The 22,272-nt window shown below is 41.9% G+C and overlaps 1 protein-coding gene across 1 annotated transcript in view; it reads left to right on the top strand.

Annotated features, from left to right (window-relative positions):
* The window catches only part of XPO7 (exportin 7), an 87,150-nt gene that overhangs the window by 61,656 nt on the left and 3,222 nt on the right, over positions 1–22,272 (top strand). The window contains exons 9-26 of the mRNA XM_082403045.1: positions 690–809; positions 2,535–2,681; positions 3,419–3,591; positions 5,503–5,696; positions 6,152–6,257; positions 8,332–8,467; positions 8,985–9,058; positions 10,222–10,468; positions 11,238–11,300; positions 11,715–11,823; positions 12,798–12,904; positions 15,203–15,291; positions 16,028–16,135; positions 18,106–18,188; positions 18,364–18,578; positions 18,809–18,947; positions 20,802–20,962; positions 22,100–22,198. Coding sequence (XP_082259171.1) covers positions 690–809; positions 2,535–2,681; positions 3,419–3,591; positions 5,503–5,696; positions 6,152–6,257; positions 8,332–8,467; positions 8,985–9,058; positions 10,222–10,468; positions 11,238–11,300; positions 11,715–11,823; positions 12,798–12,904; positions 15,203–15,291; positions 16,028–16,135; positions 18,106–18,188; positions 18,364–18,578; positions 18,809–18,947; positions 20,802–20,962; positions 22,100–22,198 — 2,370 coding nt within the window. The remainder of the gene's footprint in view (positions 1–689; positions 810–2,534; positions 2,682–3,418; positions 3,592–5,502; positions 5,697–6,151; positions 6,258–8,331; positions 8,468–8,984; positions 9,059–10,221; positions 10,469–11,237; positions 11,301–11,714; positions 11,824–12,797; positions 12,905–15,202; positions 15,292–16,027; positions 16,136–18,105; positions 18,189–18,363; positions 18,579–18,808; positions 18,948–20,801; positions 20,963–22,099; positions 22,199–22,272) is intronic.

Below are 22,272 nucleotides of genomic sequence, written 5' to 3'. Positions count from 1 at the left end.
TGCCCTTGATCTCCTGCTGGTACTTTCCAATGGTTGAAGCCAATGAGAAGCAAGAAGGCAAGGGAACTTGGCTGTTGTTAGTCAACAGAGGTCAGCCTCCCAGGGAGCAGAGCAGGGAGGTGAAGGGCAGAAAATAGATCTGGAGGGGCAAACAGAATATAAATAGCTAGCACAGTGGGGAAAGGGGAAAATGTTTTCATTATAAAACCTGTTTTCTTTAGGGCACAGATCTGACTTGGTTATTTCATTATAGCACTACATAGCAAAGGCTGATTAGCCAAAAGGCCTTAATAAAACAGAAAAAAAAACTAAATCTAAAGCATTATTTAAACTATGAATTGCTTGGTATTTTCAAGCTTTAAATATATATCTTAAACACAAATCAAAGAAGCCATCAGGGTGGTCAAAGAATAAAACGTAGATGACTTTCCAAACTATGGATTTAACTAGTTGTTACAGTCAACCTGGATCTAATGCTCTTTTTATTTTTCTTTTCATAAAGCTGTTTCAGCTATCCTAAGCTACATTCCCCCTTGATCTTTTTTTTATATCATTATAATGGTAGCAGGGGTTGAAAGAACAGCATTAGTGCCATATGTAAAGAAGAATATTTACAGCAGGGGAAAGGGTAATGAAAATAGCTATACAGTCTTTTTGATCATTTGTGTTTGGGTTGTGCCCTGCTTTAGGTATTATCCTGCTTAGTACAGATTGCCTCAGTTAGAAGATCCCTGTTTAACAATGCAGAGAGGGCCAAGTTTCTCTCTCACCTTGTTGATGGTGTTAAACGAATACTGGAAAACCCACAGGTAAGATTTTTGAGAATTTATTTTTATTTGTGTGTGTATATGTGTGTATGATTAGTATATGCCTATCTGTTATGGCTCCAAAGAAAAATCAATCTAGAGGTCACACTTAGCAGAAATCATAGAAAACAGTTCAGTCTGTCATCCTTCAGAAGATTTAAGTGAATGTATATTTGTAGATTTAAATAATACTTACCCAGAAGAGGAGCTTGTATCCTCTAGCTTCAGGAATGTAGGAATTCTGGGAAGGGATCCCCTTTGGTTGTTGTTGTTAATTTTTATTGGCGTATAGTTGATTTACAATGTTGTGTTAGTTTCAGGTGTACAGCAAAGTGAATCAGTTATGCATATACATATATCCACTCTTTTTTTTTAGATTCTTTTCCCACATAGTCCATTACAAGGTATTGAGTAGAGTTCCTTGTGCTATACAGCAGGTTCTTATTACTTAACCTATTTTATATATAGTAGTGTGTATATATCAATCCCAGTCTCCCAATTTATCCCTCCCCCTCTTATCCCCTGGTAACCATAGGTTTGTTTTCTACATCCGTGACTTGACTTCTGTTTTGTAAATAAGTTCATTTGTACCCTTTTTTTTAGATTCCACATGTAAGCGATATCATACGATATTTGTCTTTCCTTGTCTGACTTACTTCACTCAGTATGACAATCTCTAGGTCCACCCATGTTGCTGCAAATGGCATTATGTTAGGGAAGGGATCACTTTGAAGGAAAATAAGGATAGAGCTAGTCATTTTTCCCAAAGAAATTAAGAATCTAAAATTTGTTTTTTGTTTTCATTTCCATTTTTTTGAATGTACATTATTTACCTAAGTGTATAGGGCTACATTTAGGTGGGAGGGGAGCTCTTTCTCATTCAAATATTCATTCCATAACTCAGTTGCCCTTTTTGTCTTTTTCAGTCCCAAAGACTGAGCTAACACCTCCTTTTTTTAAGTATTTCTTCTCCACACTAGAAAATATCATAAAAACAGTTCACTTTTAAATACACTCTGTTCTCTCCCTCTTTTTAAAAATTCACTTATTCTATCAACAAATTGTATGGGGCCACCTACCATGTGCCAGGGATTCCGTGGTGAGCAGAACAAGAGCTGCCCTCCTTCTCTGATAGAGGAGGACATACGTAAGGAAACAAGTACGCTGGTGTAGTATGCAAACAGATGAAAAGTGTTTGATATAAGTATATAATAAAATACATAAACATACTAATATAGGAGTACGTTTATTGTAGCAAAGACGACATAATAAAGTATGTGAAATATTTGTGTAACTTTGCCACTGTAGTTTAGTTGTGCTTAATGACAGATTTGACAGATGTGAAAATAAAAATCTCATTACTTTTCATTTGATTGGTGGGAAGCAAACAGACCGGTCACATCTTAGATCGTGCCCGTTTTCTGCCATTAATCAACTTTACAGCCCTGGGCAAGTAGTGTGGTCCTTCTGGGCTTCTGTTTCAGACTCTTCCAATTGAGGCTAATAACCCCATCTCACAGGATGATTATTATGGACAGACGAGATGTAATAATCCCTTTTAAAAGTGACTTTTTAAAAAATTGCTTTTAAACATTATACAAATGTGTCATTCTGAATGATCACCTGCAGCAGATTCCCCCCTCTCCTCATGCCATCCCAGATGTCATTCGGGAAGAAGTATAATGAATCACATTTTACATTTTATTTTCTTCCCTGTGCTGTCACCAGAGTTTATCAGACCCAAACAATTACCATGAGTTTTGCAGACTACTGGCCCGATTGAAGAGTAACTATCAACTGGGAGAACTAGTAAAGGTGGAAAACTACCCTGAGGTCATCCGATTGATAGCTAACTTCACAGTGACCAGCCTGCAGGTTTGTCTTTGATTGCTTGTCCCTTTCTTCCTAAACACTGGAACCTCTTCTCTTACTCATTGGTTTTATTTAACCTTGGCAGAAGTGAATGTAAGTATAGGGCAGCCCTGCACAGAGTGGTCACTACTGCAGCCTACTCATTCACGTTACAAAAGTTCAAGGGGTGTGGTTAGAGGAGCATGAGGGAACTGCAAGAATAATATTTAGATTCAAGACTGGGAGAATTCCGTTCTAGTCCCCCAAAAAAGGCAAGATTGGAACAGGGAGCTGGGCAGAAGAGTGGAGAGACTCAGCGCCCTCTCTTTCTTAGTCATGTGTAGGCAGTGGTTCTCACAGGCGATGGCTTGCATCAAAATCGTCTGGGGAGCTGGATGAGAAATGCAGGTGCTTGGGTCCTACCCCCATAATTTGTGGTTCACTAGGTCCAGGGTGGAGCCTTGGCATCTCTGTCTCTAACAGGCTCTCCACGGGATGCTCGTGCACACTGATGTTTGGGAGCCGGTTACTCAGCCAGCTCAGAACGGCTCTTCTCATTGCATGTTTAATCTCTGAAATACCAGTAAACACATTAGGCTAGTTGCCGTGCACAGAACAAAGCCCATCAAAGTTTATCCTCATTCTCTCTCTTTTTTTTTTTTTTTAAGAAAAGTTTTTATCCTTTGTGTCAGATGGCATGGGACTAATGTATTATGTACAAAAATGAGAACTGTGCCTCCTACTCTCTTGGTTTTCCTTAGCATTGGGAATTTGCCCCAAATAGCGTGCACTATCTCCTGAGCCTATGGCAGCGGCTGGCAGCCTCCGTGCCATACGTGAAAGCCACAGAGCCCCACATGCTGGAGACTTATACTCCTGAGGTCACCAAAGCCTACATCACATCCCGTTTGGAATCTGTGCACATCATACTGAGGTAAGGAAACTGGGGCAGCCTCCCTCTTTCCCCACAGGTGGCCTGGCGTCCGACTTGCCAGAGATCAGACACCCAGTTGGCAAAAGCGTACTTGATATGAGTCATATTGGAGCTAACACCATAATGGGCATTTTTTTCACGTTAGCACAATAGCTGAGGAGAGCATAAAGTCCAAAAGAAGAGTCTTTCTCTTTAATATCCTATTCGTGTCCCTTCTTCACCAACCATAGCAGTATCTTTGAATACAAAGTATATCAGTATAATGTTTGTCCTTGCCACTGATTACCTTCAAACATGAGAGAAGCATTTATAAGCTATAGATGACAACAATTATAATGTGTAAAATATAGGTGCTTAATGTGAACTTCTAAAGAAATAAGTAGATAAATAAGCTACACAATCCAGAGCTTACTAGAAGATGTAAGAATTCCAGGCAGCCGATCACTGATTGCATTATACTGACACATGGTTTCTGTCTTCCTTGACTACTAACTGGACCAGAAATCTATAGTAAAGAAATGTCAGACCCTTTAGAAATGACCTATATAAAATGGAGTTCTTCTAGGGACTTCCCTGGCGGTCCAATGGTTGAGACTCCGAGCTTCCTGCAGGGGGCGCGGGTTCGATCCCTGGTCAGGGAACTGAGATCCCACCTGCTGCACGGTGTGGCCGGAAAAAAAAAAGAATGAGGTTATTCTTTGTGTAGGGACCTATCTTGTATACTTTTTTCATTAGCTATTTCTAAGGGGAATTTACTTGGACTCTGAAGGTTTGGGGTGTTTTGTTTTGTTTTTTAACTCAGATTCTTAATTTGCTCAGAATCAAGTACATTTAATTGTCATAAGAATTATAGTCTCAACTGTTTATGACTTGAATCATTACAAAATCTTGAGTATTTGTGAAGCCCATTGGAAAGCACTGTTCTGTTAGCTGCATAGTTTCTATTCCTGAGGACTCAGCTAGTTTCAGCAAGGCCATGCTGGGGAGGGTTACATGTATGGGCTCTGGGCCCACGTAGCCGGTTAATAGCTGTGTACTCTTGGGCACAGTTGTAATGCGGATTACATTACTGTGTCCCAGCCTCGTGCGTGGGTCATGGTAAACACACAGCTGTGAAATGCTTGCTGCCGTGGTGTTGCTGCTGCTGGGTTGTCATACGATGATGTAACAGTACGTGGCGAACTTATGGTAAGACTTTCAAGTCTAGGAAACCAGTAGATAAGGCAAGACCTGATATAGAGCCACAGTGCCTCATCTGCATTTCTGAAATTTAAGATGTGAGAATTAATTTTTCTCAGAAGTTTGGCACAAGACTCATTTGGTGGCAAAACTTGACATGTGCTGATATGAGACCATTTATAGTCATTTTTTAAAAATTCTACTTCGTGTGACTGTTCATAATATTTATACATTTTGCTACAGGAATATTGTATTTGACATGCCACAGCCCAGGGAGGGTTCATATTACATGGTAGAAGCATCATAGTGCCTCCCTAAAATCTGAAGATTTCTGAATTCCAAAACACATCTGGTCACAATGGCCTCACACAAGGGACAGGTTACTTGTAGTCACAAAGTTTACTATAGTCAGGAACAAACAAGAGGCTGAGAACCAAGAGCTTTTAGGGGTGAGAAGCGTAGGACTGAGAGGATCATGGCAGACAAATGTTAAGCGACTGGGAATTGGAAGACTGGACGCCAATGGGCAGAGCATACCTACGGGAGACTGATGCTAGGTTGAGGCACCTGCCTTCCACCTGTTCTTAACCTTCCTTCCTTGGTAGAAAGTGGTGTTGGGATGTGGGCCTCTACAACTGCACGGGGTGGATGAATGGAGAAGGAGAACTGCTGCGACGGAGAAATCAGTAGGCATATTTTAAGAGCGTGCCTTCCTTCTTCCCTTGGGAGTAGAGACGGACTGGAAGATCCCCTGGAGGACACAGGTCTGGTCCAGCAGCAGTTGGACCAGCTGTCTACAATCGGGCGCTGCGAATATGAGAAGACATGTGCGCTCCTCGTGCAGTTGTTTGACCAGTCTGCCCAGTCCTATCAGGAGCTGCTCCAGAGTGCCAGCGCCAGCCCCATGGACATTGCAGTGCAGGAGGGTGAGTGGACAGCGGACGGGGCCTGGCAGAAGGTGCTGTCAGCACGCTTTCGCTCGTTGCTACCTCTCTTTCACCTTCCCCCCCAGAATTCTTCCATCATCAGTTAGCTCCATATACACAAAAGAATATTTGATAATAAATGCCACAGGGAACTAGGGAGGAGCAACTGAAATCATACCGGCAGCGGGTATGTTTAACTTTAAGAAGGTACTGCACTGTAAAAATAACCACCCTTTCTGATAGGGGAGCCTTGGTTATCTAATGAATTTCGCCCTTGGCATCACCCTTACCAGAGCAGAGGAGTAGCTATTCTCTGGAAGAACAGTTAAACTTTATGACTTTTTCAGTTTCTTGAGATTAAGGAAGCTCATAGTAAGAAATGAACCTCACAGTGAGGAATTTCTTCATGAAATGATCACTGGTGGTGACACTAATGGGTCTTCTTCCTGTTGCAGGAAGGCTGACGTGGCTGGTTTATATCATTGGTGCAGTGATTGGTGGCCGGGTCTCTTTTGCCAGCACTGACGAGCAAGATGCTATGGACGGTGAGCTTGTCTGTCGGTAAGTGCTCCCGTGGAGGCTTCCCGTTTCACTGCTGTGACCCTCCCACCCCCTTTCGGGTCATGAGACCAGGGAACTTGACATGCTTCTGTTAGTGCTTTTCTCCCCATTTATAGAATATAAGTATAATCTTATGAAGCTGATTGCCCATGAAGAACTGTTACAAGTTCAAATTCAAACCTTTTATTAAGTACAGCAACAGCTATGCCTACAGTCCTTACTAAAAAACCATCTGCAGTAATTCAGCAAAGGAAATGATGGATATAGAATTAAGCATATTGGATACAGAGTGGAGAGTAGCTTTTAGTTCTGTTTAAGTGCAGTATCTCAGAGTTAATGAAATGTGGACTGCTTTTGCCTTATCAGAGTAAGTCTAATAGGAAACTGTGGGTCTTCAACTGTCCCCAAAGATGGAATTACAGAATTTCTACAGCCTTTCAAATCTCTTGACCATACACTTTCCCTCGTACAGGATCTCAAGTTACTTCGTGTCTGTGATTCTAATCTTACTAAAAACCTATAAATGAGCATTTAGTGATTTCTGAAACTTTACTTAACATAGAAATAAAGAGGCAGGACTTTTTAATAGCCTGCAGAGGTTCTCAAACCTTTTCTTCAGGACTCTTTACCTTCTTAAAAAGTATGGAGGCCCTCAAAGAGCTTCTGTTTATGTAAGCTATATCTATCGATACTTATCGTATTAGAAAGTAAAACTGAGAAGTTTTTAAAATATTTATGAATTTGTTTAAAAATAACAATAAGCCCATTTCATGTCAACATATGTTGTTTTTAATAACTATTTTTTCAGAAGAAGTGAATGAGAAAACTGGCTTTGTTTTAATGTCTGGCATAGTAGAAGTCTGCTGGATTCTCCTCTCTGCTTCTGCATTCAGTCTGTTGTGATACCACACGTCTTATAGCCTCTGGAAAACCCCACTGCACCCTCATGTGAGAATGCGAGTGAAAGGGCAAATAATGTTTTAGTATTTTTATGAAAGTGGTTTTGTTACCTTGCAGAGAACTGCTACCCTGAAGGGTTCTAAACTTTCAGATGCTCTCCTTAGAGATAAACACATTTTAACATGATGCCTTAGAATTTATTGGTCCCCAGACATTTCAATCCATAATTTTTATTCTTATTCAGAAAATCCCCATTTGTCTCTTTCCACCCCCACTTCATCTATCAGATGCCCATCTGCCCTTAGGTGCCTTAATCCTGACTAAAGTCTCCACGGCATGTCACACTGGCATTTTTTGAAGAGTTGATCTAAGATTTAATAAAGATGAAATCCAGTACCTTTCTGATTCTGTAGCCTGCTGTGATACTGTGTGTCATAATATAGATTGAGTTTAGACAGTGTCTCATATACTGGTTCTCAACTTGAGTGTTCCAACACGATGAATGAGTCCAATTCACACATGATGTCACAAATAGTTTGTTACCTATTTTCACACTATCAAAATGCCAAATGACTCACTTGTAATCGCATCATTCTTATTCATCCCAGCATTCCAGTATGCTTTCTTTTGAGGGGATGGGTGCAGGGAAGAGGGATGAAGTCACAGGTAGCATATCTGCTCTTGGTCCCTGGAAGTGTTACCTGCCTGTGAACATCATCCTTCATGTGTCTCCTTTCCTTTTATGGCTCCATGAGAAAAAAGATTGAGAGCCACTGGTATTTAGTCCAATCGACCTCATTTTATAAATGAGGAAGTGGGGCTCAGAAAATAAATTGCTTTACTCAAGGTCTCACAGAAGTTTCAAGGATGACCATTACCCTGGTACTAGTGTTTTTTCCACTATTTTTAAGCAATTATGCGTTCTGCCTCCATCTACAGTCTCAGGCGACTAGAAGTTTTAAACATGTAACTGTTCATTCATACTCCTCGGCTGAGGTCCCTGTAGGGCAGAAATGGAGAACTTTGTTCCTGCAGTGGAGCTTCCAGCCTGCAGAGAATGCCTTTCCAATAGGATGGGTGAGGGGGGGGTGTGTGCCCATTTCAGGGGAGGTCGGTTTTCTGCAGTGACCAGGATATCCTGCTGTTGAGAGAATCATTGCTCTTCCACCTCTAGGGTGCTCCAGCTGATGAACCTAACAGACTCTCGCTTGGCTCAGGCGGGTAACGAGAAACTAGAATTGGCCATGCTGAGCTTTTTTGAACAGTTTCGTAAGATCTACATTGGGGACCAGGTGCAGAAATCCTCTAAGGTAACAGACTCTCAGTTGGCTCCATTTAGTTCTCACTTCTGGTTGTGGCATTTCTGATTAAGAGAAATGACAGAGAGCAGTTTAGGTACAATCTCCAGATTTTATGTATCAGAATAAACTAAATAGTTCCTCTTGGTCTGTAGAATTTGGGGAGACTCATCAAAGAATTGGGTCCATTTTTCTAGTACTTCATGTGCTGAATAAATGACCAGTCAGAACATCTGTTGGTCTCCCCCAAATTGGCAATTCTCAGTCTCTGTACATGAGTTGATGTTCAGAACAACAGAAGGTTTTGACAGTCTTCTTGTAATTTCAGGGTTGAAGATAACTCAGCATCTATCCAGTATTTAGTAATACTTAGAAACTAGCTCATTCCTTCAGTAAAGACTTCCCCAGCATTGTTGTCCGTTTTCTTCTTATATCTTAGCCTCCTGAATGAGGACAAAAACAATACTGGGATATGATTTTTCTAATCCATATTTTCTGGTTACTTTCTCTTCCCTAAACACACCACCAGCTGTACCGCCGACTCTCAGAAGTTCTGGGCTTGAATGATGAGACCATGGTCCTAAGCGTCTTCATAGGAAAAATGTAAGTGTTTTGGCTTGCCATCAGCAAGAGTCCCTTGCAATCCTGTTGCAACTGTAAAATGTGATCTTGGCATTGTGCTGCCAGTGCCTTGGTATTCCAGCATTGATCGTTTGCGTCAGAAAATTGTGCATTTGAGTGTGTGACAAGCTGTGCTTAGAGATATGGCCCGGCCCCAGAGCATTCCAGGCTTGTACAGGCAAGGATTTCATTTTGTTCACACGGAATCTCATCTACAGCCTCTGGAATCACAGGTGAAGCCCTGCCATGGCATTAGCAAAACAGACCTTCCTCCCCAGCGACTGGTGCTCAGCTCCTCACCAGATCACCCTGCTGCCAGGATGCCCAGAGTGGGCTTTCACTTCCTGGCACTGATTTCCACTAGCTGCGCCCCCAGGAGCAGAGCCCCGCTCTGAAACAGGCGTACTCCTCTCAAGGAGCGTAACACCCTCTGAGAGTCTTGAATCTCCAAAATCTAGTGCTGTTGTTTGGATTGTCATCAAAGTTGGAGCTCCTGATTGGCCCTTTTTTGGTTTTTTTTGTTTGTTTGTTTGTTTTTTAAGTTATGCCCCTTTGTTTACATTTCCCCCTTTTTAGGAGCTCAATTTATCAAAGCACACACTAGGAGCCAAATAAATATATTACCCAGGGCTGTGTGCAATGTGACGTTTTGCCTCCTTCCAACCATCCCAATCCTAAACACTCATATCCATGAGCTGGTTAATCATTTAAGATGATAAAAGCAAAGGGGGTCTAAAGGACTCTGCCAGCCAAGAATCCAGAAGCAAGGGCTACTAGAATTCTGCAGCTGACAGTGGATGGTGCAGGTGCAGAATTGCATACGTCTGCATGTTATCACTGCCGCAGAAATCTCTTACCCTTGCTGCAGAAATCAGCCCTGGAGTGCCCCAGAATTCCAAGGGCCTGGGTATGGGCCAGTGTAGCTTTGGAACCAAGTAGTGAAGATTATCTGAAGGATAATTTTTCTAGTCAACCAAATGTAAGTACGGAGATTTTATACCCATTTTTTGTGGTTGTGATGTCTGTGAATTGGTGATGCAGATGTGTGGTGATTCTTGATGGATGATTTTCTTCTTCTCCCAACTCTCAAAGATACCAGGCATATCAAAAGTGTCTCCTGCTTTTTTTTTCTTTTTGTCCTCCAGCATCACCAACCTGAAGTACTGGGGCCGTTGTGAACCAATCACCTCCAAGACACTACAGCTTCTCAATGACCTCTCTATTGGATATCCTTTTCTAAGCTGGCTTCTGGGCAAAACAGCAACTGTGGAGTGCCACAGTCTTAGAAATCATGGCCTCCTCCATTTCTCTTTTAATTTAGCTGTATGTGTACTTAAACGTATCTTCCATTCTCCTGGGAACCAAAGGCAATACCCAAACAGAATCCAGGAATAATTCCAGACCCTAAAAAATAAGCCAACCGACAAGCTAATAGTCTACCACAGATTTATTCCTGGCTATCTCTAAGATCCAGAAATACCCAACAGGTCTGTCTGATAGGTACACACTCTTTGTAGCCAAGGTTTTAGCATAGGTGGCAGCAAAGTCCATCTGAATTTTTCTATCAGTTTATAGGTAGAAGCTGCCTGATTACAAACTTTGCAATAAAAGTAGCCACTACACTTCCTCTTGACTTGGACTCAGTCTGCTGTAAAGGTTGAATTGCTCTAAGACAGCCTTTCACAACCAGGGGTCTGCAAGAGAAGTAAACCCTATAAAAATGATCTGAGTGACTTTTTTCTCAGTTCTCCCAAAGATCGTACGTACATAGCTAGTCTCATTCTAAATGCATAGGAGAGAGGTTAATTCACCACACACAGTGGATGCCCGACGCGGGCTTTAGGGCTTAATTAGAAGCCCTAGCAGCCCCATTGAGAAAAGTTACTCTAGGATATCATGATTCTTGGGGGAAACTGCTGGGTTTTATCTCTTTTCTTACAGATAGGACTTTGGTATGGGTATTCTCTCACTGATCAGTTAAATGCTGCTTAGAAGAGAACACCTGTTTTTCCCATTTGGCAGTGTCATACTCAAATGGTTAAGAAAAATAAGATAGCTGGGTATGGAATTGATAGTACTCTAACCTAGAAAGTGCTCATCCTGCATTAAAGATTCTTAGTTTGCATCACACTTTCCTTGACCCTCTTCCTTTGTCTTTACATACAGTAGTGTAAGGAAACTAGTGAAGCTGAGTGCGGTACAGTTCATGCTGAACAATCACACGGTGAGTGGTTGAGCCCCTCTTCCTGGTTCTGCTCTCCAGCCACGCACACACACACTCTCTCAGCAAACAAGGGAGATGTTTAAGTTGAGCTCCTTGGCGCTGCTGCCGCCAAAGGCTGTGCCCTGACTCCCGTCCCACTGCCAGGTTACACTTACTGTCGTGAGAGCTGCTGTTTGGGATCCAGATAACCTGAGTTATGGTGAAGTCACCGACTGTTACTCATACGGAGATAAGTTAGTTGTAGGTAACAATAACAATAGTTTTTTTAAAAAAATTTTAATACCCCTTATACCCTTAAGGAATGATAATAGAGCCATTAGCTTGAAAGGGCTCAGTAATTCTGAAATTACTGGCTTGCATTCTACCTCTGACCCATGTTTTTATCTTTTTAACTTGTTTTCTTTTTTTCTATAGAGCGAGCACTTTTCATTTTTGGGTATTAACAATCAGTCCAACCTGACAGACATGCGATGTCGAACTACCTTCTACACAGCACTTGGGCGTCTCCTCATGGTGGATTTAGGTACTGCAATAAATCCTAGAGGCTCGTGAAGTAATATGGCATGGTTCTAAATTTTCACTTGAGGCTAGAAAACTAGATGTGGGGGAGGTCTTTTTTGTTGTTTCAACAGTAACAAAACTACCTGAAATAACAGTCTGATTTCACCAAGAACAGATCATGCTATCATGGTCCCAGTAACTGGAAGAGAAAAACAGTATGAGTCTGAAGTTTTCATTTGATGTGCAGTGGTTCTAAAATTCTATTCATAATTCTCATCTACAAAATAAGGGAACTGAGAATTGAGATTCCTAAATGCATCTTGTTGGCCAGATAATCCCCTTCTCCCACACTGAGGTGCAACCCACCTGAGACGGCCAGCACTCCTCAGTACCCACTTCACTGGCACATGTGAACCAGGAGGGCTTAAGCACCTTTCTGGCCCTGGTTGTGATATTAGCAGTTTGGGCTCAACTTATAAACTGAAGCTTAATAGTATCATAATTTTTTAGCTATTTAAATTTAATCCTACTAAAATTACATTATAAAACCTTCTATGTTTACGAAAGATTACTTAAAAAAAAAGAAAGGTATAAAAAGAAGGGCCTCCACAAGCGCCTGATTCAAGTTCAAGTCTCATCTAGTTCTCATACCCCAGCCTCAGTCCTTTCTCAACTGACTATAGTTCTCAATTAAGGAAACATAAGCAACACAGTACGTTGTACACATCAGAATCTCCGATATTAAATCTCAGTATTGAAAAAATTGGGTCATCCCTGGACTAGATGATTTCTGCCGTGACGATTTTTCTAGTTTAAAAATTATTTCTATACATACATTGTATTCTGAAATTGCTACTAGTACCTATCGGGATTATCAAGGGACCCCTCTGGATTATCCTTGGGTCTGCTCATCTGTCATACCATCTTATTTTCCATGCGTACACAGCCTTGCATCTTTTTGTACTGGGGTCACAGCCCAGGTTGTCTTCCTTGCAGGAGAGGATGAAGATCAGTATGAGCAGTTCATGCTGCCGCTCACAGCGGCGTTTGAGGCTGTGGCCCAGATGTTTAGTACTAATAGTTTCAACGAGCAAGAGGCAAAGGTGAGTCCTTCACCCACTGATTGATCGCTTCTGGTTGAGGGCAGTCCCTGAGAGAGACTAGATTGGGTCACACTGCAGAAAATAGTGCTTATCCATACATTTTCCACTAATTTAGCTTTCTACTCAATCTCTTGGACTCCAAGGATTTTGAAATAGAAGAACCAGTGTAAGTTTATAAACTCTATTTTTAGTTGAAGTGTGTTCTTAAACAGCCCTTAGGATTTTTTATCTAAGTTTTTAAATGTATTAGCATCAAGTTACTTTATATGTTTTCTCATTGCCTTTTTAATCTCTGTTGTATATTTAGTTATGCCCGCTTTTCATTTTCAGTACTGCTTATTAGTGCTTTCTCTCTTTTTTCTAGCTATCTTGCCAGAGATTTGTTACTTTTTGCTTTGTTTTAGCTCCGTTTTATCTGTGTTTTGTATTTCATTCATTTCTACCCTTAATCTTTATCTTCATACTTTTTCCTTGGTGTTGTTCTGTGGTTGTAACTTCTTAACTTTTCAGCCCTTCTTTCCTAATGTAATCATTTAAAACTATAAATATCCCTCTAGGTATATTATTCCACAAGTGTTTTTTGGTTTTGTTTTTGTTGTTTTTAATTGGCATAAAAAACACATAAAACTTACTGTCTTAGCCATTTTTAAGTGAATGGTTTAGTAGCATTAAGTATATTCATATTGTTGTGGAACAGGTCTCCAGAATCCACAAGTTTTGATATGTAACATTTTTCATTAGCATTCAGTTCTCTGTATTTTCTAATTTCCATTAAGATTTCTTCTTTGACCCATGAGTCATTTAGAAGGGTTTGTGAATTTCCATACAAATGGAATTTTAAAGTTACCTTTAGTTATTGATTTCTGGCTGTCAGAATGGTCGTTTCTTGGTTTTTTGCTTTCCTCATCTTTTTACTTCATGCACACCTGCTCTCTTTACCTATAGATCTCTGTACCAAAACCAGAAAACACTAGACTATTAATATTTGTAGGACTTTTTTGCAGTGTTCATAATGACACTGATACTGAATTTTAGACCCACCAAATAGCCCAGGGGTATTGCCCCCCAAAATGCCAGACTTTACCTGACATTCTAAAATTCTCCTTTTTCATCTTTAGAAAGCCTCTTAGTTTTCTCTCTCCAGATTAGCAGGGAAGTCAGAGAGCAACACCATTTGCCCAACTCTCTCCTCTTTACTCCAGTGTTCTGGGGTCTGAGATGGGTACCATTCAAAGCTAAGGTTAATGTGGAACAGATCAATAACAGGATAGAGTATCAACCAATGTCAAGGATAAGTGAGGGATATCAGTGAATATCAGCCCTTTCCCCCATCAAAAAACAAGTAAAATTAATGAAAGAACCACCTTGGCCATGAACTACAACCATCACCGTATCTGTCATGCCTCATATAACAAGTCCTTTAGATTGCCCGTGTCTCAGACTTAAAATTGAGCTTATGGTATCTGTTCAGGAATAGAACTGTTTGCTTAAAGCAGACTGTTAGCAGAAGTGCAGACATTTTTGATAAATGAGTCAGGATACCCAACTGTGCCTACTGATGATTGTTAGCTTTTGAAAGCGGTTTTATAGCTGTTCAGAGCCCACTAGTAAAAGTTCTACTGAGAAAGAGAGCACTGGATTTGGAGTCTTGGTGTTATAAGTCCTAATCCTGGCCCTCTTGCTACCTACCAGCACAACTGTGGGCAAATTATTTGACCTCATTGGGTCTCACTCTTTTTCTGTAAAAGTATAGTATTAGTACTTTATAGGTCCAAGATCCGGCACATCAGTCTTATTTCCAGACACCCCAACCAAAGGGCAGATACCTGTAGACTCTTGTCTTGCTTCTGGCGGAGTCTGCATTTGCATTCCTGTGGCACTGGCACCTTTGTAATTAGATGTGGACCAGACCTTTAGGAATATGCCTCTTCTCCCTCTTCTTGTATGTACTTTTTTGCCTTTTTTTTTTTCCCTACCTCTTCTTGAATAAGCTTTTTTGCTTTTCTACTTTTTACATATGATTTATCACATTAATGTCTTAAAATTTTATCAGCCTCTATTTTTGCCGTGATGGGCCAAGAACCATCCCTTTCTCTTGGTATAAAAAGCTTCCAAAACTAACTTTCCAAGTGAAAAGATTCCATTCTAGTATGGAAGAGATCGATTGAGAATATTTGGGAAGGAGTATTTGTTGAATGATGGGAGGAAGAATTTGATTACAGATATGTGAAATCCCCATCAGGTGGTTATAGGTTTGGTCTTTCTTGTATCTTAACATATTTTTGCCTTCTACTACAGCGAACTCTAGTTGGCCTAGTAAGAGACCTGAGAGGGATAGCTTTCGCCTTCAATGCCAAGACCAGCTTCATGATGCTGTTTGAATGGATGTATCCTAACTCAGACTAGGAGCGTACCACAGCAAGCCCTGACTGGAGTGTGAATGGGTGATGAAGTCATCCGGGAAGGTGGGGGGAAGGAGTTGTGAGGCAAAAGAAGGTGAAGAGTTACCCAAAAGGCCTGCCATATGTCTTGTAAGCTGTCATTCCATAGTGGTCCAGTAATATGATGCTGCCTGCTTTGGTCACTGAGATTGGGAAATGAGTGAGGTGGCTTCTCAGTTTCTCTTTTGGTCCCAGTTATAAATGCCTGTGGAATTGTTGCATGTGAATTTTGCTACACTTAGAAAAGAGAGACATTTCAATCTACCAAAAGAAGACAGCTGTACTAGGAATTGGAAAGTCTGACCTTACTAACTTCATAACCTTGAACAAATCACTTCAAATCTAAGTGCCTCTGTTTCTCAGATAGTTATGTAAAGGAACTAGCTGCTTCCCTGTCACATTACAGAAGTGGTAAGAGGGTAGAACAATATGAAATATATTGTGCTCCTCAGAAGAAAGGAATTATGTAAATTACAGTGTGTCGTTAGATCCCTATTACAAGTTAAAGGACACACGGTCGCTTTAGCACCTTCTGGTTAGAAAGACTCTTAAGATTAGCAAGCAAGAGACAGGAAATTAGAGAACTATAATTTGGCAGTTTGTGCTTGACCAGTGCTGAGAAATTATTTTAAATTCTGTACCTTTCTTGATTCAGAATTCTTCCTTAGCTTTTCATTTACAGCTACCCATCCTACATGCCAATTCTCCAGCGGGCAATTGAGCTATGGTACCATGATCCAGCCTGTACCACACCTGTGCTCAAGCTAATGGCTGAATTGGTTCATAATAGGTAAGCAGGGAGATTTTCAAAGGGTACAACTGCCCTTTTATCTGAGAGATCCCTAAGATAATTTGCTTTATCTAGTGTTTTCAGCAGATTGTGGAAGATATTAAGATTCACTGCTATCAAAATTTGAAAACCTCTAAAAGATTATAGTGTATGTTTTTATTCGTTTGAAAGAAGGGTGTCCCCAACCACACAAAGCCATAGCTGCGTGCAGGAAATAAGTCACTTTAAAAAGAGTCTCAAGATAGCCACTCTTAAGAGAAGTGAATTTGGCAACCAAAATTCTGATTTCCCTGCCCACGTGTATAAAAGTTAACATTTAGTGATGGTGCCACGTCCATCACATTCCATAGTTCACATTTTATAGAGACTGTTGAGGGATGCAGACACGTTAGAACACTCTTTCTGCAGAAAGGGATTTGTTGGGCAGATTACAGCTGGATTGGTAAAGATTTACCTTAAAAGTGAGAAAGATTTCCAAAATACCACATTTTAGATTTGCCCAGCAACTTAGGGATGGAAAGGAAAGAAAACTCCAGCACCTTGACTTCACTAGAATTTCAGGTCTGTATCTGCCTCTTAAGGCACCCTGAGAATTAATAATTTTTAAAACTATCTTAGTGAAGAAGTGGGTAATATTCATAGAAGCTATAGCCTCCCATGAGGCTTACAGTTAAGACTTATTCATTTATAAAACAGACATTTAAGAACATCTACTCTTTGCCACTTAGGCACTTTCATATCGATTGTGCCAGACAAAACCTCTGCCCACTTAGATGTTGCATTCTGGGGGGATGACAGACAGTAAAAAAAAAAAAGTGTGGAAGATCATTTCAGACAGTGATACGTGCTATGAAAAAAGTTAAATAAGGTAATAAAACAGAGGGGAATTGGAAGGAGAGAAGGCCTCTCAGAGAAGGTAATATGAATGAGCAGAAAGATTCGGGTATCCCTGCAAGGATGAGGGGAAAGAGCACTCTGAACAGAAAACAAGTGCAGAGGTCCCAAGATGGGATGAACTTGCTGGGACTTGAGACAGCAGAATGCCACTGGCTGGAGCCTGGTGAAGGAGGGGAGGTCAAGGTAGGCGACGAGTCAGACAGATCGTGTGGTGACTTAGTACAGCAGTAGTGAAGGATGGCGTGTACTCTCATTACACGGGAAGCTACTGGAGTATATTAAGCAGGAATTAAAATGGTATCACTGACATTATTTAAAGGTGTCATTCTAGCTACACGTGGAGAATGAGACTACAGGGGCAAGAGTGGAAGCAGAAGGACCACATAGGAGACGGGTGGGTTCAGGGCATATTGTAGAGCTGGATTTGATGGATTCTGTGTAGGGAGGGGAGGAAGAAAGAATCAGGAGGACTTCTGGGTTTGAGACCTTACCAGCCGTGAGGTCAGTGACGCTCACTAAGCAGTAGAACAAACCAAGGAGGAGGAGCTCTGGTCTAGGGTACAGTCAGGAACCCAAACTCAGGTTGTTGACATTGTTTGCCCTCCTGGCCTCACTCCCCTTGTAACATTCTCAGTCCCTTTACAGCTTTTCCTCTTCTAAAGGGGACACGATGCTCGTACCCCTCCTTCAGTTGCTACTGAAGCTGTAAAGGTGAATGTAGATTAAAGTCTGAAGGGCTGTGAGTTAGTACGACCGAGAAGTGGCTGTGATAAAAGCTAAACTTGAAGCAAATTGAGAATTTTAAGAGAATAATTTTATCTACTGCCTCATTTTCTTTGTTTCTTTTAAATGTTTTCAGTTTGAGCAGCAGAACTTGAATCTAGTATGTTGGTCTTCAAGATACAAGCTACATCACTGGTTATCTTGGGTTAACTTGGTTATTTCACATTAGGATAAGTAATCTGCATGTCTTTGTGCAAAAAGTATCACCTAACGTACTCAGGGGAGAGCCTGAAGTAGCCTAGTGTTCCAGCAACATACCTCTGACTTTGTCTCCTCTGTTCTCTGCTCAGATCCCAGCGACTCCAGTTTGATGTCTCTTCCCCCAATGGCATCTTACTCTTCAGAGAAACCAGCAAGATGATAACAATGTATGGTAAGTGCTTAAGAGGAGCAGAACCCTGGAAGTGAGTTCCAGCTCAGTCACCACACTCTGCAGTGCGGGTCTCGTACGCTTGTGTCACAGCGCCAGCTGGTGCCAAGAGGATTGAGGCGGTATGTGAACTGTCAGTTACCACATGACTGAGTAAATATATATCTTGTCTACTCAGGCAATCGCATCCTGACACTAGGAGAGGTCCCGAAGGATCAGGTCTATGCACTGAAGCTCAAGGGCATCTCCATCTGCTTCTCCATGCTGAAGGCTGCTCTCAGTGGGAGTTACGTCAATTTTGGAGTCTTCCGTCTCTATGGGGATGACGCCCTGGACAATGCTCTACAGACCTTCATCAAGCTGCTTCTCTCTATTCCCCACAGCGACCTCCTGGTAAGCCCTAAGCTTCGTTGACAGGATCCGAGCCCGACGTCATGTCAGTCTTTCTTTTTTTTTCTGCTGAGACCATGATTGAATGTTTCTGTGAAGAACTAGAAGCTGGCTCCACCTAGGTCTTCTGTCTTGCCATCTGAAGGGAGCTAAGCTATTTTATTTGAGATCTTGCTCCACACATGCTGAGGTACGCAGCACCTAAGCTGATTTTCATCCTCCTTCTCCCACAGGATTACCCCAAGCTCAGCCAGTCTTACTATTCACTACTGGAAGTCCTGACCCAGGACCACATGAACTTTATTGCAAGCCTGGAACCTCATGTCATCATGTATATTCTCTCTTCCATTTCTGAAGGACTTACTGCACTTGGTAAGCACCTGGATGGGTGGGTGGGTGGGTGAGTTGCTTGGTTGGTTTTTACCACTTAACTAAACAGAAGGGAGAATCTTGCCCCAGTATCCAAAAGGATGACTGCTTTGGGGAGCTCATCCTAACAACAGAGTGTATAATTGATGGGTACATTCTCATCCAGCAAATACTTAGTGATGCCCTCCTATGGACCAGGCACTGTGCTTGGCACTAAGGATACAGTAATCAGTCCTTGTCCTTTAGGAGCTTTTTATCTGGTAGATGAAACAGACATGTAAACAGACAACTGCCTGTTTACCACCCTTAACCTATGTACACACAGCAGTAGGGTAAGTACGGAGTGCTGTGGGAGGGCTCGGGAAGAATACCTAAACTCCTGGCTTTGAGGAGGTAGGGTCCTGCAAGGCTGGCTGAAAGAGTTGGTATCAAAGCGTAAAGCTGACAGCTGAACCGGCATTATCAGATTAGTGGAGGGAGAAGCACCCTAGCAGCAAGAACAGCAAGTACTAGCACCTGCTGGCAAAAAAGGACCAGGAAATCCTGATGGCTGGCACACTCGTGCAGAAGAGAAGAGGAGGAATGAAGTGAAGCTGGAGGGAGAGAGAGAAGCAGGGGCAAATCTGGAGATCACAAAGGCTGCCCTTAAGCCATATCAGTACACGTGGGTTCTATCCTTAGGGCAGTGGAAGGTTTTACACAGCTAGCTCCGTAAGTTTTTTCATCCTATTCTACCTGGTTCTTGTCAACCATTTTGTTACCAAGCTGCGTTCCAGCAATCTGAGTCAGTGTGTATGTTCAGAGAATACAGTACATTTTTTTCTTAGGCTGAGCAAAACATAAATAGGAAGATTAAGTCAACTGCAAAATCATCACGAAATATTACAGATGCACAGAGAATGACTTTTGGATTGTCTATCGTGGTGAGTTAGCCACACCTCTGCTCTGGGCCACTTCTTTGATACGCACTTACCTCCAGCAGGGGGCGTAGCCGTATCTAGAACAGTCCAGCCAGGGTATCAGACCCTGCTTTTGAAGGCTGTTTTTTAGCTTCTTGAAAATAGAGGGACCTCTGCATGAACGGAAGCAGCATGCTTTACTCTTCTAGGCCTGTGGCCTGTGCCTCACCTAGTCAGCTCTGTCTGCAGGCTGTGCTGCAGTGTCCCCTTAATAAAATGAATAGACAAGTCTGCAGCTTCCCACCACACACTCCCCCGGAGATGCTATCATAGATAAACAAATATTACAGTGCCCCACTCTGACAAACTGTAGGTGTTGATAGGCTGTATTAAGCTGGGTTTAGTGACAATCACCCAGGTAACTCAGAGTATAGGCCCACACCTCAGACTTGGCTTCTAATCACAGCTCTTCCAGTGACTAGCAGTGTGACCTTGAGGCAAGTCACATAACCTCTCCAGACTTCAGTTTACTCATTCGTGAAATGGAACACCTACCTCCTGGAGTTCTCAAGAGGATAAAATAGAGATGATAACCTATAAAGTCCTCAGCACAATGTCTAGCACAATAAAAGTACTTGCTGTATTGTAAGCTATTTGATATTATGAAGCAGAAGACATAAATCCATATCATACTGAGTCAATAATTTCAATATTGTTTATATTATTATCTATTATGACAGACTCTTTTTCAGACTTAGAATTGGACCTTGCTGTACGATGAGGGTGAGAGGTTAATAAGCAGCATCCCAAGCCGTGGTCTTGGCTGCACTGACCACAGTTCCCAGTCTGACTGGGGGCCTCTGTGGGATCTCAGCTAAGGGCAACTCACGTTCACCCGAGTCACCATAAGCAGCTCAGCATCCCTGCTCTATTCCACCCCTCCCCGTCTTTCTTCCAGACACCATGGTGTGCACAGGCTGCTGCTCCTGCCTGGACCACATTGTGACATACCTCTTCAAGCAGCTTTCACGTAGCACCAAGAAGAGGACGACGCCGCTGAACCAGGAGAGCGACCGCTTTCTGCATATCATGCAGCAGCATCCGGAGATGATCCAGCAGGTAAGGAGCATGAGGGGTCGGAGGCAGTGTGGGTGTCCCACGGTGGGAGAACCTCTCTTGTGAGAGAGGAGAGGCCAAGCAAGATGAAGAGTTTGACTAACATCTCACCTGGTTAATGCTGCCAAGGTGAATTTTATACCTTAAAATTGCGGTGGATTTTCAGTTACCTGAGTAATCATTGGATATGGATATAGAAAATCTGAAAAAATCAAATTCTGAATTGTTCTCCGAGTGTCACACTAACCTCCATGCCTTGGGCCTGTCCCATGAGCACTATCCTCCTTCCATGACAGTGACTTTGCTCATCCACTGCTGTAAATGGAGCATGAGTTGGCAGTATCCAGCTGTAACACTTGTACTGCCACTTGCAAAACAGAAACAAGAGTGCAGGACAGGGAATTCCCTGGCGGTCCAGGGGTTAGGAGTCCAAGCTTTAACTGCCAAGGGCGTGGGCTCGTTCCCTGGTTGGAGAACTAAGATCCCCGCAATCCTCATGGCGCAGCCAAAAAAAGATTGTACCACCTTCGCTTTCAATTTAAAAAAAAAAAAAAAGAGTGCAGGACAAAAAGAGATAACTGACTACGTGGAGATCAAACCGTATGTTTACCATTATTTTATTTGTATGCAACATCTTTTCACAAATAAGATTTGCAGGAATATACCGGGTAAAAATACATAAGGAAAAAGAATCAATGGAAGTAGACTTTTAGCCAATAATATTTTAACCAATCTCATCTTTGTCTACATTGTTCTCTAAAGGAGTAGAGAACGTCCCCAAAATGTTATCATTATCAAGCTCTCTCTTCTGAGAAAAGATCCTGGGAGCTATAGTGCAAGGTGATTTTGCCTATTATAATCATTTACTTGACCCATCCTATTACCCACAAAACTCAGGGTTAACTGGAAAGGCCCATTTTTAATTGAATTTTCAAACCAATTTAAACAACAAAAAAGGAAATATCTTAGAAACAAAACTTACCTTGTAATAGAGGATTTAAATGAAGCTTCATGAAATACTCGTCTGGTTTACTCTAGGTAGAAAAGGCCTTCAACTTAATAAACACCTCTGTTTGGAATCTGTAATTCTGTCTTGAGTAGCCACACACTAGGTCACTGCCTCAGATTCTGCATTTCCAGATGCTGTCAACGGTGCTGAACATCATCATCTTCGAAGACTGCAGGAACCAGTGGTCTATGTCCCGGCCCCTGCTCGGCTTGATACTACTTAACGAAAAGGTAAGAGGACAGCTCCCTGGTGTCCAGGGCACTGTGAGAGACACTTACAGCAACACCCCACGGTGGTGAAAGAG

Source organism: Balaenoptera borealis, assembly GCF_965194805.1.
Source record: "Balaenoptera borealis genome assembly, chromosome: 8".
Lineage (NCBI taxonomy): Eukaryota > Metazoa > Chordata > Mammalia > Artiodactyla > Balaenopteridae > Balaenoptera > Balaenoptera borealis.
The sequence above is the reverse complement of the archived record's forward strand: the minus strand, read 5'-3'. Positions and strand labels throughout refer to the sequence as shown.